This window comes from Clavispora lusitaniae (assembly GCF_014636115.1).
Source record: "Clavispora lusitaniae strain FDAARGOS_655 chromosome Unknown tig00000105_pilon, whole genome shotgun sequence".
Classification (NCBI taxonomy): domain Eukaryota; kingdom Fungi; phylum Ascomycota; class Pichiomycetes; order Serinales; family Metschnikowiaceae; genus Clavispora; species Clavispora lusitaniae.
The window spans coordinates 34,583-51,530 of NW_027093978.1; the positions used below are offsets into that span (position 1 = coordinate 34,583).

The window sequence follows — 16,948 nt, forward strand, 5'->3', positions numbered from 1 at the left end:
CTTCGCTGCATAACGTGATTTTTCAAAGACCTTCGATAGTTTTGAAAAGACTGCTGAGCGCAGACTGCTTCTCTTGTTCTTCGTAGCGCAAAATGTCCTTCTCAAGTTGCTCGTATTTCGCATAAAGCCAAACGAAGTCGCTCTGTAAACCAATAGATAGCCTTTGCGTCTTTTGCTTCTCGTGCATATCCTTCAATTTGGACGTTTGTTCGTATTCTTTTGCTGCACCCTCTGCCTTCTCTACGATTTCTGTGGGAATTCCACACATTGCAGCAACATTCATACCAAACGAACCTGGCGCACATCCATCCTCTAATTTGTACAAAAACGTAATGTTTCTGGAGGTTTGATCAACAACGATTCCCATCCTCAAAGGTCTGATTTGAGGATGGTTAATAAAAGAAAGGCCGAGACTGCCATAATGTGTAGCAAAAAAACCAAGAGGCTGCACATGCGATGCTAAGTGATGCAAAACCGACTCTGCTATGGCATATCCATCACTAGAAGACCCACCTCTTCCCAATTCGTCAAGGATGACGAGAGAGTTTGATGTTGCATTACTCAAAATCTTCTTCGTTTCAGACAACTCAACAAAGAATGTGGATTTTCCTTGCATGATGTTATCGTTAGCTCCGAGACGAGTCATGATCTTATCAATTGGGGTCAATACCGCTTCTGAAGCTGGCAAATAACATCCAATTTGACTCAAAATTACAGCCAACGCAGTTGTTCTCATAAGTGTTGACTTACCAGCAGCATTTGCACCTGTTAACAACCCAAAGTTAGCATATTCACCTCCCAATTTAACATCGTTGGGAATGAAATCATTCGCACCAACAAAGCAGGGGTGTCTCAATTCTGAAAATGAAAGGGCCCCGCTTGTTCCAGATACGAATTTAGGTCTGCAAGATGGATAACCAATCGTTTCGGAAGTTTTAGTCAAGGCAATCAAACAATCTATATTTCCGACAGTCTTGATCACTTGCACCCAGGTCTTGTAGTTTACATCGAAGCGACTGTACATCCTCGAGATCAAATTCTCACAAACGGTCTTGTGCAACTCTTTTTGTTCCATCAACTCACGTACTAATTTTTTTACCTCTGGTGACCAATATCTCTTCACTTTGGAAGTGGCAGCCATCTGTTGCCAGTCCTTAGGAATGTTCTTGATTTTTATTGGCATCTCAATCAAAAAAAGCTCTTTTCCTGAATCTCTGTAGCAAATCTCATGTGACTTGAATTGTTTCTTGTAGGCTTTTAAATGTTCGTTTAATTGACCCTCCAAGCTATTCAATGTAGCCATAGACTCGTCGAACTCAACATCGACTCCTGTCGCGGGAACAACTATGTTATTGAGTGCCTCGCGCCTGTCGAATGCATCCTCCCAAGACTCGATGAGATTGTGAAGTTCAGAGGGGAACAGAGAAACGAACTTCCCAAGAGCTCCAGCCTTCTCAAGGTCGTAATTCAGAGCCAGTTTGAAAAGCTTCGAGATAGATTCGAAGCCCTCTAACACCTTCAAAAAATCTTTGAACTTTAGCGTTTTGCTATGCACCCTAGCGATCAATCTTTCCAAATCAGACAAGCTCGAAAGTGATGATTCCATCTCGACTCTCAACTCAGGCTCATCGTTCATTAGGAAATCAATAGCATCATACCGTGCATTGATATCATCAATCTGCATCAATGGGTGTAAAGTCCAATTCTTGAGTGTTCTTTTGCCAAAAGGAGTAATCGCACGGTTCACTAATTTGAACAAGGTTCCTCTATCACCTCCGTCGAAGTTATTATTGAACATCTCTAAATTAGTCAAAGTGATACCATCCAAAAGCATATGCTTTGAGGAATTTTTAGAAATATGGTACTCCTTGATGTTTCCCAAACTCATTATGCTCTCATCTAACTTCAATGTACGCAAATAGTACAATAAAGCACCAAAGGCATTAAATGCGACTGGGTGATTGTCTTTGTACTTGAGAAGAACCGGTGGATACTTTGCATAGTCATCAAGGTCTTCTGCTTCGTAATATTTTCCTTTCACCAAGTTTTCTACTGCAGTGTCGTAATCCCAGAATTCGGAATAAGGATTGAGGTTGTTCCAGATCTGATGCGAGTTGTGGGCGTTGAATTTTATGATTTTAGTTGCAGTAGAGCACAAATTGTTCTTCTCGCATAAGATTTCCTTCGGTTTAATTTGGGTGATTAGTGTGTCAAGCTTTGTGCATTCGTCATCATCAACTAGTTCAATGAAATTCATCTCTGACGTTGCTGTGTCCACAAAACAGGCCCCAAAAACCTTTTCACCTTCTTGTGTGGTGGATTCCTTTATCGCTAAACAATAGGTAGCCATGTCATCGGAAATCATGTCTAAGTCAGTCAAAGTTCCACCAGTTAGAACACCAGTCAATTCTCTTCTAATGATTTTTTCTTCTTTGGACCCACCTCCTCTCATTTCCTTGGCCAATAGGGATTCAACCTGATCCACTTTTGCAACCTTGTATCCATGGCTAATGAACTCTTTTGCCCAATATTCGAAAGACATCTCAGGAATACCAGCAAGTTTCATGTTAGCACGGCCCCCACCAGCGATTTTGAGGTCGAACTCCGTATTTGCAATAGTGGCATCATTCTCGTAAAGTTCATAGAACTTTCCTTTTTTAAAGAAAACAACAGTATCCCACATCTTACCTTTGATCTCCCAGTACTGCTTCTCAAAAGCAGTAAACTTTGTCCATGCAGAGGATGGGATATACAAAGTTCTTGGATCATAGTTAGGATCGTCAGGGGAGCGTTTTTCGGCATCTTTGATGTTTACTAGCCATTGGTAGCGCTCTTCGTTTTCCTTTTCAAACGATTTCTTATTGGCCTTTGGCTTTTGTGTAGGTTTAGTTGAAGCTGTGGAAACGTAGGAGGACGTGGCGACAAACTTTGCCCCCAAGTTGGTTGACGTACTTTTAGAGTCCCTAGACTTTTCTCTCGGTGGGCTTGACTTCTTTTTCACGCGGTTCGATTCAACCTTATCATCTTCATCATCGTCTGGTTCAGACTCCACTGCGCTTTCCTCACTTTCCACGACAAAATCACTCATATCATCGTCTTCTACATCATCAACAGGTTTGAATTCGTCTTCCTCGTCATCGCTCTCGACGACTCTTCTTCTTTTTCTTTTTGTTGACACATCTTCGTCATCAGACACATCAGACTCGGCATAGGAAAGCAATTTTCTCCGGCGAGGAGGAGTGGTACTCAGTGGTTCCTTTTTAACTGCTTCCTCCACTTTAGAAGCTTCCTTGGCTTTGAAGCCGTCTTTGTGTATCTTTATTGGAGCACTGTTATCTTTACTTGTAAGTTTATCTTCATCCTCAGCCTTTTCTTGATCTTCAGGTCTTCCATCAACTTCCAGGGAGGGGGGATTCTGGCTCCCCAGTGTATTTGTGCTACGCTCAACAGATTCCTTTGGTGCTTTCACTGGTGAGGAGCGGAGGTCTTTGCGGTATTCCTCATTTGTCTCAGATGTGAGTGGTGTGTCTGTAACGCTTGACATCAACGTGGAATCATTCTCCTTATCGCTTTCGGGATGACCCGACTTGGATTTAAGAGGTGAGCTTTGCGAAGGGTTTGGTGCAGTCTTAAAAAAGGACATCAAGGACAGCTGCTTCTTTTTCGAAGAGCTTCCCGTTGGTTTTAGAGCTTTCTTTTTATTGGGCGTGACCATGGTGTGGTGGAAGAAGAAGAGATGGCAAGAAACAGACGCGATATCAAGAACGCGGTTGCGCGTTACAAAGCACCTGTGCACCAAAGTACTGACGCGGTGTAGACTTGCAAGACAAAAATAGTGCAGATTAAAGGAAGGCAGGTTTAGATAGTGGCTGATGACTGTAGCAATGTTTGAAATGCACCATGAGATGTATTTACGTTTAGAAACTGGCACAATTAGCCGGTTTTCTATGTATCTATCGATTTTGCTAGCTTGTTCCCTATACATCAACAATGTGCATATGGCAACGAATGGTGAGAACAGGCATTTGACCTCTATAGATATAAATCCCTCGAATTACTTCTTTTGCTTTCTTTCTCTTATTCTAGTATATTCTATTTGTATTTATCCTCGTGTCTCGAATTTTTTGTTACTCTCCTTCTCATGCAGTGGCCTTATTCCGCCTGTCGAGTTCCTGCTCGATAAAGTGCTTCGTAACATCAATTGCTGCAAGAGAATCTTCTCCACTGTCGTGCTGTCCACTTTGGATATTTCTCCCAAGGTACTGAAAAGCTAGCTGTTTCAAAGAATACCTGAAAGTTGGCGTTGCCTTATGTTTTGGATATAAAATCGCCGTGTCGACAATCTTTGTGTGAATAAGTCGCATAGCGTTCATGTCATTTTCCAATCCATGACCTATCATCACAGTATTTGCGTCAATTACTTCTCCAAGCAAAGCCATAGAGTCTTCGAAGGAGAGTGCCTCTTCTTTGATTTCTGCAACCCCCGACCAGCGTGTGTTCAAGTCTAAGACTTCTCCCTTTGGTTTAACTAAAATGTCGAACGCTTCCTCGCCTGAAAAGAAATCGATTGCCGTTATTCGAAGTAGCTCGAAACCTTGGCTGGTAAATCCCATCTCGCAATCTATTCCGACAGCCTCCAAACTTCCCTTCCTCGTTCCCCACAAATTTGTAGTTTTGACAAAGGGGATTGCATGATGCATTTCCTCAGGATTGTTCCAGTAAAAAACATGATAATCTGATCTTTCGCAAGGCTCCGTATCGGTAGCTCCTAAGACACCCCCACAACACAGGTAAATCCGGACCCCCGCATCCGTTTTCACTATTTTACCGCTGTGGTAACGACAGTCAACTTTTTTCGTGGCATCGCGTAGCTTAAACTCCAGTTTGCAACGGTGACAAGTCCGCTCCTGCGTGGGTTCTTCAATACGTGGAGGAAAGTCCATGATGTATCCAAATTTTGCCAATTTTTCGGGCGATATACAGAGTGCTTGGAGTTCACGCAAATACTCCTGCTTGCCTGGTTGCTTAACGACAGCCTTCTTTACTTTTTCAGGGTGGTTAATTTCGAAAAGCCTGCGCCGTATGTTAGTGCTGTATGTGGTAGATGAGCTCGTGCTAGCAACCTTAAACTCCTCTTCTGTAGCTGTCCAAACAGGAAACCGATTCTCGGGCTGTGTGCGTCGGATCGCATGGGCAATGTGTTCGATGAATTTTCTTCGGGTTGGAAGAATGGCCGGAGACGGGTTTACGTTCAATGGGATAATGTGCTTGGGGTCTTCTTTCGGTTTCTTTGAGGAAGAGAGCCCAAGAAAGTCTAGAACCTTGCTTGTATACTCGTCGGCATTCTTGCTGCTGCATGCCAACTCGTGTTCTTTTTCAATGGCTAGCTTGTTCGGCGTTGCGCTGGAAAGCTGATGTGTGTATTTCGCAATCGTCCTGAGATTGCTAATACGCTCTATTCGAGGGATCACCACAGAAGATATCAACGCTTTAGGCAAGAGAATCTGCACATCTTTTTCTGGCTCGGACTCTTTTGGTGTAGCTTTGTCTATATTGTCTGATCTGGTCCTTTTTGTGTCCTGGACACCAGGTTCCAGTTGCTTTCTCTTCTTGTTTGTGAAGCTATGATCAAAAATGCAATTCACTACTGAGCAATGCCCACATTCTTCTAATTCGGGACATGGAACCTTCCCAAAAACACTATTCGGGAGTCTGAACATAGAGTACAAGAGTAGTGTGGGGTGCAAGGCAAAGACCTAGAGTGTACGGATGTTTGGATAGAACCCTGTTTGGCATGTCTATGCAGGTAGTTACCCGCAAAAGCCATCGCAAACTATTTAAGAAGGTTGATCGTCGCCACCTTTACTGGTTTTTTTTTTTTTCTCTGTCGACGTACTTCATAGGATCATTTCTATAGGTCACGTCCCACTTTGACTCTTCTAAAGAGCCACTGAATCCAACTTGGTTGATGAGTGAGATACCCTTGTGCCCTCAAAGTGAGAATAGATTTAGCTTGTCCACGATCCTTTGCGGTCTGGTCATCTACAATTTGTTTGCCTTTCACTTTATCGCAATGCCTTGTGCAGCGCGTTTTCGAAAGGAGCGATGATCTTGACCCTCTTCTAAATGCTCTCTCGGGAGTCTTAGTTGGGGGTGGGCACAAGTGGCTGTCTGACAAGTTACTTCACTAATAGCTTTAGCTATGGTGGGTGACTATAGTTAACTTATGTTGTGCAGTGTCGACGCTACATGTAGACTATAAGCTTGAATGAAAATGAAGTAATGAGCTTAGTAAGACTATGCACCTGGTTTTCACTTAAGGCTAGTATTGACTATGTTCTACATAGCTTTGTGTGACTGGTGCTGTCCAAGGCTTGTAACAGCTTTGCTGTTAGGGTGAAGATGTTACATTCTGTTCTGTCTCGGGGCCAGCTCGAGGCAGACGGACTGATGTTCCGGTGCTACAAACCCCAAGCTATGACTTTGAAAAGTGCTTCTAATATCACCCATACGTAAGGTGCTCTATTCTATCAAAGATCATACATTATCTCTATCGGTATTTTTATTGAACTTCACATTTAGCGCTTATCATACGGAGTCTACCCCCGCCACCTTGGGAGGATACTCGTACAACTTATAGTAGTCCACAACTTTCCCATTCAAGTTGTTTTCTCCCTCAATAGGCAAGAAGAACAAGTTTCGCCACTTTATCTCTCCGATGAACCAGAAATCCAACCAGTTTTGTTTAACACCAAAGTCGGTCGGTATATCAAGATTGTCAAGCGTAGTGTAGTTCTGGCTATGAGTAGTGCGATTAAAAAGGGATAGAATAGCCATTTTAATTGCTATAATGAATTGATCCAAGCCGAACAATTTAAGCAATGTGCTAAAGCCGTTCCTGTGGTTATGGCGACCACCATTTGTGACGCCCGCAGTTGGAATAGGGCCATCGAAATCTCTAGGAACAGTTGAGTGGTTAAGCGTAGGATTGGAGATCGTGTTGTTAATGGAGTTGAATTCCCAGGTGGTGAGACCCTTCATGATTTGAAATGTTTGTACAATGGCAAGAAATCCAAGCCAAATTAATTGAAACAAAGCCCACATGAGCAATGCAAACACAAAATGGTTATGCTTGTATCCCATACACAATTCATCCGAAAGGATGCCACAGGAGGAGCCCTCATCTTCACTTTCGTAGCCTAGCAGCTCTGCGTATTTTTCGAAGTACTTCATGGCCAGAAGAGAAAATAGAATAATCGCAAGTACCAACGAATATACATATGTGACGAAAAGTTTGTGGTTGCGTACCCCAATGTCATTGTAAACCCATGGACAGTAATGGTCGAAACGTGCAATCAAACGGTTACTGACTTTGGAGAATTTGGAGCGCAATGGTTTGCGAATAAATGTATTGACACAGAAATTCTCGGTATCGAATTTTCCAATACGAAGAAGATCCTTAACTTGCTCTAGGACCGCAGAAGAATCAGATGGAATAGGCACGTATCCTGGGTTGATAAACATGGCTTTGAAGAAACAATAACTGAAAACAGCAATAGACAACAAGAGAACCACGGAAGAGAGAAACTGCGACTTCCACACCATGGGTAAAATTGAGAAAAGCCAGGCAGCAACGCACCAGAAAGCTGTAGCTGAAAATAGACCAGCCATGATTGGCGTTTTGAACATCAGTCGTTCCTGTGGCATGTACATGGGAACGACAAGTTTCAGAAGTGCTATTCCCGAGATTATCACAAAGACAGTCACAGACACAAACTTGGCTGGAGCACCACCGCTGCTGAATGAACACAAGTTCAATGCAACAGGAAGAACATAATACGGCGTGAAAAATGTCACCAACTTGCCTGTTTTTGCTGAAATAACGTGTTTTCTCGGCTCCCAATTGTTCTTTGGGTCTCGGTCTGCTTCACGGAGAACCTGAAGCCAAGTCGATTCGCAGTTCATATCGCGTGCCACACCAAAAGAGTCTTTCCCTTTGTCGTTTTTGACGTGAATATCAGCACCCGCATCTAATAGCGCAGCCAATACTGACTTGTAGCCTCGAATGAATGCCCAATGAAGGGGAGTCATTTGAGACTTGTCGCATTTATTGACATCAGCACCGTACCGGAGCAATGCATTAACCGAAAGGATATCACCCTGGTACGCAGCCCAGTGCAAAGGTGTGCACTGGATGCTGTCCGGCTCGTCGATATAGATTTTTTTGGGTCTGTTGAACACGCATACCAAAATCACATACACAACTAGCGTGATGTTGGAGCTATGCACAGCTAAATGAAGAGCGTTATAATTCTGCGAGTCCTTGAGTGTGGGATCTGCGTCTGTAGAAGAAAGAAGATAATCCACCACGTAGACCAATCCGTTCCGGCATGCCCAGTGCAATGGTGTAGCATCGAGATTTCCGCCACGAGCATTTGGGTCCGCTTTCGAATGATCATTCTCAACCAAATACTTCACCACAGAAAGGCGGTTGTTGATGGCGGCCCAGTGCAAGCCAGTTACTCTCAGGCTGAACGTGTCACTAGCTTGGACTTGTCCAGAGGAGATGAGTTCTTTGACACGGTCCAAGTGTCCCTCCTGACATGCTGACATAAACTCTGCTAGTATAGGGTTACTCTCCTCCTCTTGTGCATCTAACTGCGATGCGGCAGGTGGTTGCTGATCATTGTGCTCTTGTTCATCTTGCTTTTGAGCATTCTCCTCCTCTTGCAAATCTTGTGTGTCTTGTCCAACATTGTGTTGGGAGATTGTATCTAATTTCAGTTGCTGTTCTGACTTTTCGTTTTCTGGCAACTGTAAGCCTGCTGAACTTTGTTGGTCTAACTGACCTTGTTGATCTAGTTGAGATTCCAGTTCCATTAATTGATTCTCCTCTGGTTGTTGGGGATACGTCAATTCCTGTTCTTCTTTCACGGCTTTGTCTTCAATGTCTGGCAATTGCAGCGTTTTTCTATGTCCGTCTTGCATGTCTGCCGAACCTTGAAAATCTGACATATCTATTTATATGAAAATGTGCGCTTTGCCTCAGATCAAGAGGCAGAGGCTTGGCGCGACTCTGTGAAAAAACTCATGACCTAGTAATCTGTGATTGATCTATATAGATAGAATGGTACTCGGGTTTGGTACTATTCATAATTCTACTCGTGGCCTCAATTTGTGTATTCTGGCTCGAAAAGTATTTTTTGGGGCACTTTCAAATTTTGAAAATTTTGCGCTGAAAGCTACAATAATTATAAAATGAGATTTCATCTTGAACTTCCAAATTACGTTGTCAAAAAAAAAAAAAATGCAAAATGAAGCATAGATTGAAAATATAAACAAAGACAACAGTTAAATATCTTTACACGGTCATATTTGCACTCGCCATCTAATGATGGAAACAAAAATAGTCAGCCTCACCAAGTGAGAATCCCGTGCCAATTCACAATATACTTCGATCTAAATGCATTTTCTATGTGCATTATCTGTACTATTTAGTCTTCGTCACTTTCCAGAGCCCGCTTCTTAGTTTCGTGCAAACTTTTAATACTGCTATTGTCATCATCAAGTTTGTCCAAGAGTCCTGTAATGGTAGCAATAGTGCTTTGGGTTGTAGCTTCTGAAGTTATTCCTGAACCATTGCTTCCCAGTGAGGATGGAGAAGAGTGGATTTGCCGATTCACAAGCTGTTTCACGTGGGCCCCGGCCTTCAAAGCTTGCGGCTTGACCTTCTTATCCAAAAATGGCTGGACTTGGTCGTTTATGAAACCTGGTCTCACCTCGTCGTCCAGAATAAGCCCCATGTTCTTCTTGCCCACGCGTTCCAAATGCTTTTCGAGCAATAAAAAGTTTCTCAGGTTGGCCTTGTATCCTACTTCAACAATGTCTCCCACGAAAGGAATAAGAGAAAGTAAAAAATCCACGACAATGTTGAAGAGAAAAATAAGCTGGATGTCAAGAGGAAGCCCGTCAGTAATTTGGCGTGCAGTGTATAAGATCTTCAAAGACCAGAAGGTTGTCACGATTGAACCAAGGATCGGAACGAGTCCCACTATACTCGATAAGCCAAAACGCAAGCCCAAAGCGTTAAACCACATGTCACATCTGTACGCCTGGCTTTTCACACTCAGCAAAATCTGAATGTCGTGTTGAAGCAAGCCTCGAGGTATAGTTCGGGCAACCTTCTTGTACTTTGTGGTCTTACCTTTTGAAGCATCCACAGGAAGGTATTCATAGTATGGATCCTCCACCCCAAACTTTGTAAGCTGGTTATCTTTCAAAAACCGGTTAATGACCCACTTGTATAAGATAGAAGCCATTGTAATTGCTATCTTGAAATTTCCCAACGGATAGCTGCGAATTATAAGTGCGACATTGCGACGCCAATTAAGATTGCTGTGCATGATCGTTAATCATGTGCATGAAGCTCCACTGTACATAACCTCACCCACTCGAATGTCTCAAATGTATTTCCTTCTAAGCCACATTGGTTTCTTCTAACATCAGAACTGCCTGCTCCGCAATATATTCTCCATGGTAATCCGCTCGACTATATATGCGGCGGTGTCCTTTTTGCCGTATTCTGACCGTATCCCCAGTCCGATCATTAACATTTTGAAAGAGGAAAAGCCAGCAGAGGAAGAACAACCGCAGACACCTGAAAAACTCCCTGAACCGCTTAGCCCACGCGAAAAGATCCACAATCGCTTACTTGACAGAAGATCGCAACGCTCAGAGAGAAGCGTGTACGATTCTGGGTCGCTCACATTGGCTGAAAATGACACGTCCAATCTGCCTGTGCCTTTGCGTCGCTCAATCTTGTCGGAGAAAACAGAGAGCGACATTGTGATGCAAAAGTACTTGGAAGACCAGAATTCCAAGTTCGATGAGCTCATCAACAAGAATTTGGATGTGGTTCTAGAACAGCAAAACAAATTTGAAGAAGAAGCTCATTGGAAAAGCCTTGTGATGGATTTAACTAAATGCGCCTTGAGCAGTGATCCTACATCGACAATGCCAGGAGCATTGCTCAGAGCAGTAAAACATGCTTGGCCATTTAAAATGGGTGCAACAGAAGATTCTTTTGATCTGGCCACGAGAGAGAGGCAGATACGATTGGAGCAAATGTTGGATCTGATGGACTATAGAACCAAAGTGGAGCTCCTACGGAATTTGTATGTAGATCTTGGAATTCTGGAGCAAAAGGACGTGCTGCAATTATCACATCTTCATCGCCCAGAAGACCCAGATACCTTGCTCGCCAAGATTGAACTACTATCCATTTTGTCAGTGCGACTTGCGTTTATCGCTATCAGATATTTCATTCCAGCCACCAAGTCCTTATATGCAAAATTCAAGACTGACGAGCTTTTGTTGTTCAACAGCAAAAACCTTGATAGATTAATGACCCGCATGATCAAGACGTTAGAAATGGTGGAGGGGAAACTACTGGATTCAGATGCGAAAAGCGCCTTAAGCGAACGAAGCAAGGGGATCCAACCAGGCGACGATACGTCTTCGCCAAAGGCAAGCGAAGAAATGAGAAGAGGAGAGAGCAACTCACGCAACAATAAGATTTCAGACGCTGGACGTCCGCCTTCTTTATTGGAGGTTGCGCAACAATTCGCTCATGAGATGGAATAGAGCAATTGCTTGGGTGAAGACTTGAGGACGCAGATAGTGATTTTACAACTATACAGTATAGGGGGCAGGACAGGTTATTTTAGAAGTGTTCGGTACATGAAAGATCCTTTGTTGAGGCAATTTTGGCCACGTCGCATTTTCGTCCTGAGCCAAGTCCTTCCCAAAAGGGAAGACATTGCTATCCTGGCCAGAATCTCGCGACATTTAGTTCTGCGGCACAATAGGGGATGGGTGATAACAAAAAAAAAAAAGTACCCAAACGTGAACAAAACAATACTTTCCAAAGCGAGTGTATTGTTCGTACACCATTGTGATAGAGAAGGACAAAATTTTTTTGTGGCCAGCTCGACGTCTGCAATATGCTTTAGATTTTCACATTGGAAAAGGATAGAACCTCCTTTACTCCTAAAAGAGACAGATGTGCATATTAGATACTCTATACACACTACATGATTACCCGCACTGAAAAATGTCACTGTGACCAATCACATGTTAGGACGCCCGCATTCTCCTGCGTGTCGTGCTTTTTTCCGCAGTTGGGGCAGCCATTAAAATAGACACCTGTGTTCACTTTTTTTTTTTATTTTACTTCCGCGCAAACCATTTTTATTTGCTTGTGTTTTTCCTACACAAACTTTCCTCGCACTTAAGGTCATTCCTTTCACCAAATTTTCACTCCCTTGGACGAACTTTTTCGGTGACAAGTTTCTCTTAGTGCTTTTACAGGAACTTATTTTTGTTCTTTTTTCAAAGCGGCTGTCTACAAGTTTTTAGCTCGCTACTTTCTTTGACAGATTTGTTTGAGGGTTCTTTTTTTGCTGAGCCCCTCCTTCTGTTGGTAAACTCGTTTCTGACTCCTTGATTGGTTCGCTCAGACTTTTTACCTTTCTACGCACTCCTGGCACAACTCATCCAAACGTTTGTTTGTTCGCGCTAGTGCCATTCTTCGTATACAGGTACTCCAACCTCACCTTTAAGTGAACCTGCACATTTCAATATGGCTTTGTGCTCTCAAGCATTTACAACATCGGCGAAGAGGTCATGTGACTTCAATTCCCAGCAACATGGAGCAAAGCCAAAGAGAGCCTGCTTGTCAGGACTCGACTTGAACTCTTCTGCATCCAAACGTTTCCCCAAGGTTTGCTTTGAGAAGCTTACTGGTGAAGTTTGCTACTCATCATCCTCGGACTCTGACAATGACTCTGATGACCAGCAATCTTGTTATAGAGCTGACCAAATCAAAGCAAAGAGAAGAGCTTCTTCCAGAGTCTCTTTTTCTTTGAACAGTGAATTATCTAAAGCCGTTTCGCAATATAGTGACGACGAAGATGCTTTTGAAGCTCGTGACCGTACTGCTGCGTGCCGCAATGCTGACGATAATCTTGACTGCAAGCTTTTGAGCTCACCATGTGCGACATTGAGTGGAATCAGTAATGGTTTTCAAATGCCAAGCCGCCATGGTTCAAAGGGAAGCTTTTTACAAATTTCGGATAGCAACACATCTAGCGCATCCATCAGAAAGAGTATGCCTGACGAAGACAAGAATAGCAGAGCCAGGTGTTTTGATTATCTTGTCGGCGCTATTGATGAGGCATGGGCTAGATATTGTGATGCAGCTTCATATGTTGAGGACGAGACATATGGATACAACACACCTCGCTCTGTCGCAACTGATGATGAGGATGACTTAGGTAACACCACAGATTTGACAGATTATGAAAGCGACTTTGAGAAGAATGATAAGCCTTCTTATAGAAGGAAACCCTCTCTCATGCGTACAAACTCTGTTCGTCTGATGACATCCGATGCATCATCGACTGACACCGACCCTTCTTCTTGTCAGTTGCAAGCATTGAAAGATCGTTTAATCAAGGCTAAGTATTTTTTGCAGGACCTAGTTGATTCAGACGACTTTAATGACGCTTCTGCTTTTTGGAAGCGTTGGGATATGATCAAGTACGCTACAATCGAACTCGTCGAAGATGACGACGAAGATGAAGTCATTGAGTCGACTATTGACGAGTTAGAGGCTGGCCGTTTTTTCGCCAACTAAACGTACGATCAAAAAAAGGAAAAAAGAAAAAAAGAAAAAAATAACTTGACGAAGATACGAGAGCATCCTCCTGCTGGGTGCTCATTCATGACAGCTTTTTCCATTGTTTTATTAGTTGAATTTGGGTTTTACATTAGGGTTTTGAAATATTTTTTTATAAAATCTAGGGATTGCAAGAAGCATAGAAGATTCCTTTGAGGCTATATAGCTTGTATAATAGAAGTACGATAACGGAAAGTCAAAGTAGAAAGGTCTATAAAAGAAGAGAAATCAAAAAGAGGGCGGAAAGTCAAAGTAGAAAGGTCTATAAAAGAAGAGAAATCAAAAAGAGGGTGCACGTTAGACGAAATCACGTGCGTAGAACTGCGATATCTGTTCTTTAATGTGTTGTCTCAGTTCGTAACTACTATGTTGAAAGTTATTCAAATTAGTACCCTTTTATGCTTTCTTGTTCTGGCTGCTTTTGCTGCAAATGTCAAAATTGGTATGTAATTGAAAATAAGCTACCGAATTTATGTGCTAACCAAAAGATGTTTTAGAAAAAGTGTCAGACTGTAAAGTCAAGGCCAAGAACGGCAACACCGTTTCGGTGCATTATCTGGGGTACTTGACCGATGGAACACAATTCGACTCTTCTTACAACCGAGGATCTCCCATATCTTTTACTTTAGGAAGCGGACAGGTGATCCAAGGATGGGAACAGGGAATTCACAATATGTGCGTTGGAGAAAAAAGAAAATTGACCATTCCTCCTAGCTTGGGCTACGGAAACAGGAACGTCGGACCAATCCCAGCCAACTCAGAGCTTAGTATGTACAAATGTGATTTTTGTTAACGATTTTTTACTAACATTCAGTTTTCGACGTGGAGTTGATGGATGTGCAGGCTCCATATAAGGAAGAACTCTAATCTTCCTGTATGAGCGTCACGAGGGACAATAAGTATAACTCCACTTTTTGATTCTGTAGCAACTAAACAAAAAAAGAATAATACACATGCTTAAATTCACAAAGCCGTTACAGGAGTTCCTTGCTTCCAAAGCCGACTTTCGTATACTTTACAGCACGTCCCCTTCTTCACCTTTGGCGTCTGCTGATACTTCTAGAATTGTCATTCTTGACTCGTCCTTCAATCCACCCCACTTGGCACACTCTACTCTTGCAAAAGATGCATTGGAATTCGAATACAATGGTACCACCACTCCAAAACTGAAGCTGCTGCTTCTTCTTCTATTATCAGTGAAAAATGCAGATAAAATCACTATCCAGCCTGCTCCTTTGGATTACAGGCTTGAGATGATGTACTTGATGGCCCAGTATCTCGAGTCTAGTTTGGACATCCATGTGAGCATTGGAATCACAAACCATGCCCGTTTTGTCGACAAGTCGGTAGCAATCATCAATTATTTGAAACTGTACTTAGCTGAGGACTACGGCTCAATCAAGTTGACGTTTGCAGTCGGATTTGATACGTTAGAACGTATCTTGGACCCCAAATACTACTTACCAGATAAATTGCTGGACCTGCTTAAAGAGTTCATGAGAACGACAGACTTGTTCTGCTTAACCCGATCTGAAAATGTTGAGACATACAATATGCAACTTGACTACTTGCAACGACTCCGCCATGGAAAGATTCCTCAGATTCCCGAAGCTCTTGCACGAAACGTACATGTTCAAAGCGTGTCTGATTCCCGTGATAACATAGGAGCAATCAGCTCTACCAGTGTAAGAAATGCGTTTGCTTCAGGTGAATCGGCAAATGTGCCTGTGATCCCAGAGATTAAGGCATTCATCGAGAAACACAGCTTGTACAAATGATTCTGAGAATATAAGTACCATAACTGCTGATTGGGAGACAGGAAAAGTTGCTATAGTTTGTTTAAATCAGTATCATCCTATGCTTGCTTGAATGTAGAGTTTTTTTTACAATGCGTTCCTGTCATTATCTTCGTCTTCTCTTTTTATTGCTGGCGTGTTCATGTACTTTGCTAATTACCTATGAAAGCTGAAAGGACTGCAACAACGATCCATCCGACATTGATACTCAACAAATTGGAGCCTGAGTGAAGTGCCACCTTCGGTGGCTGGGAAAGCACATTTCCTTCATCCTTAGACAGAGGTAGTGAAATAAAACATTCTATCTTCCCTCCCCGAATAATAGTACCAACGTCCCGCTGGGCCCATTTTTTGCAATCAAAAGTAGGCACCGTTGTCGTTAAACGGGCGCTACCTTTGACCAACTTTAGTTTGTCCCAAGAAGCATACCGAATATTGCCAACCAAATCCAAAGCTCCACCAATGACATTGAGCTTTGGGAAAAACAGGATAGACTGCAAAAATGTATTGTTCACAATCAGTAAGCCACCTCCAATTTCTGAAACAGAAGGAAAGTTGGCAAGAGCTAACTGGTCGTTTTGGGCAATGCTAAGCGTACCTTCGACATTTTCCAAGTTGGTAAAATTGATCAGATGAAAGCTGTTGTTAATGATACTAGCAGAGCCTTTTATTAACTCCAAGTTGCTGATTTTAATATCTGCCACATTATGAATACTCATGTTGTGCGCAGATTGTAACAAATCTAGATCCACAATTGCATTTCTCCCGTTAGCCCCTATATGGAGAAGATCGTTTATGTGCTTTACATCAAACTTGATGAATTCAAGGAAGCGGTTGTTGTTGAGATCCAAATTCCTCATTACATCTGCTGAGCTCACTGTTAATTTTGCCAAAGAGGTGTCTGAAATTATGACGCTTTCAACTCCCGTTAACTCTCCAAGCTTAAGATTGCCAAAGATTGGGAGCACTCTCCATTCCAAAAACTTCACTGAGGTAAGAGCAGGCATAACAACCATTGCCAAAGAAGTAAGCTTTTCCATAGAAAAACCTCCAGTGATTCTCGAGAGCTCTTGGGCCTCGATACGAATTAAGTGAGGCGATTGCCTGATAAGAAGACTGCCATCAAGATAATTCAAGTGTGGAAATGTAAGAATTGGATCCTCATAATCTATGATCTCCAAGTTTCCTTTTAATACTTTGCAATCCAAGATGGAGTAAAGATCTTGCCTGTTTTTCACAACAAATCTAGTGTTGACACAATGAGGTTGAACCGTTTCGTTTCCGTTTTGAGAGAAGCTTACAACTACGTTCGAAACAACATTTTCACCCAGAGAATGGGCCGTCACAAGAGCAACAAAACTGATTAAGCAGAATTTGAAAAGAAACATTCTAGTTTGTGAATTTCGCACCCATT

At 42.6% G+C, this 16,948-nt stretch overlaps 8 protein-coding genes across 8 annotated transcripts; 3 read left to right on the forward strand and 5 right to left on the reverse strand. All coding sequences in view use genetic code 12, as the record gives it.

The window, feature by feature from the left end:
* Positions 1-22: 22 nt before the first annotated feature.
* Positions 23-3,985, reverse strand: MSH6 (mismatch repair ATPase; the record flags this gene model as incomplete). Its single annotated transcript, XM_002615898.1, has 1 exon — positions 23-3,985. One exon carries the CDS (start codon positions 3,983-3,985, stop codon positions 23-25), a length of 3,963 nt encoding a protein of 1,320 aa, XP_002615944.1.
* A 154-nt stretch (positions 3,986-4,139) lies between these two features.
* On the reverse strand, positions 4,140-5,720 carry REX3 (RNA exonuclease; the record flags this gene model as incomplete). The annotated part of the gene is made up of 1 exon (XM_002615897.2): positions 4,140-5,720. The coding sequence occupies one exon, from the start codon at positions 5,718-5,720 to the stop codon at positions 4,140-4,142; it is 1,581 nt and encodes a 526-aa protein (XP_002615943.2).
* An 868-nt stretch (positions 5,721-6,588) lies between these two features.
* On the reverse strand, positions 6,589-9,015 carry AKR1 (palmitoyltransferase; the record flags this gene model as incomplete). Its single annotated transcript, XM_002615896.2, has 1 exon — positions 6,589-9,015. One exon carries the CDS (start codon positions 9,013-9,015, stop codon positions 6,589-6,591), a length of 2,427 nt encoding a protein of 808 aa, XP_002615942.2.
* A 479-nt stretch (positions 9,016-9,494) lies between these two features.
* On the reverse strand, positions 9,495-10,403 carry FOB63_003019 (DUF4112 domain-containing protein; the record flags this gene model as incomplete). Its single annotated transcript, XM_002615894.1, has 1 exon — positions 9,495-10,403. The coding sequence occupies one exon, from the start codon at positions 10,401-10,403 to the stop codon at positions 9,495-9,497; it is 909 nt and encodes a 302-aa protein (XP_002615940.1).
* Positions 10,404-10,533: 130 nt separating this feature from the next.
* On the forward strand, positions 10,534-11,643 carry FOB63_003020 (uncharacterized protein; the record flags this gene model as incomplete). Its single annotated transcript, XM_002615893.1, has 1 exon — positions 10,534-11,643. One exon carries the CDS (start codon positions 10,534-10,536, stop codon positions 11,641-11,643), a length of 1,110 nt encoding a protein of 369 aa, XP_002615939.1.
* Positions 11,644-12,640: 997 nt separating this feature from the next.
* On the forward strand, positions 12,641-13,696 carry FOB63_003021 (uncharacterized protein; the record flags this gene model as incomplete). Its single annotated transcript, XM_002615892.1, has 1 exon — positions 12,641-13,696. One exon carries the CDS (start codon positions 12,641-12,643, stop codon positions 13,694-13,696), a length of 1,056 nt encoding a protein of 351 aa, XP_002615938.1.
* Positions 13,697-14,691: 995 nt separating this feature from the next.
* On the forward strand, positions 14,692-15,516 carry FOB63_003022 (nicotinamide-nucleotide adenylyltransferase; the record flags this gene model as incomplete). The annotated part of the gene is made up of 1 exon (XM_002615891.1): positions 14,692-15,516. One exon carries the CDS (start codon positions 14,692-14,694, stop codon positions 15,514-15,516), a length of 825 nt encoding a protein of 274 aa, XP_002615937.1.
* A 170-nt stretch (positions 15,517-15,686) lies between these two features.
* Positions 15,687-16,922, reverse strand: FOB63_003023 (uncharacterized protein; the record flags this gene model as incomplete). The annotated part of the gene is made up of 1 exon (XM_002615890.1): positions 15,687-16,922. The coding sequence occupies one exon, from the start codon at positions 16,920-16,922 to the stop codon at positions 15,687-15,689; it is 1,236 nt and encodes a 411-aa protein (XP_002615936.1).
* Positions 16,923-16,948: the final 26 nt, after the last annotated feature.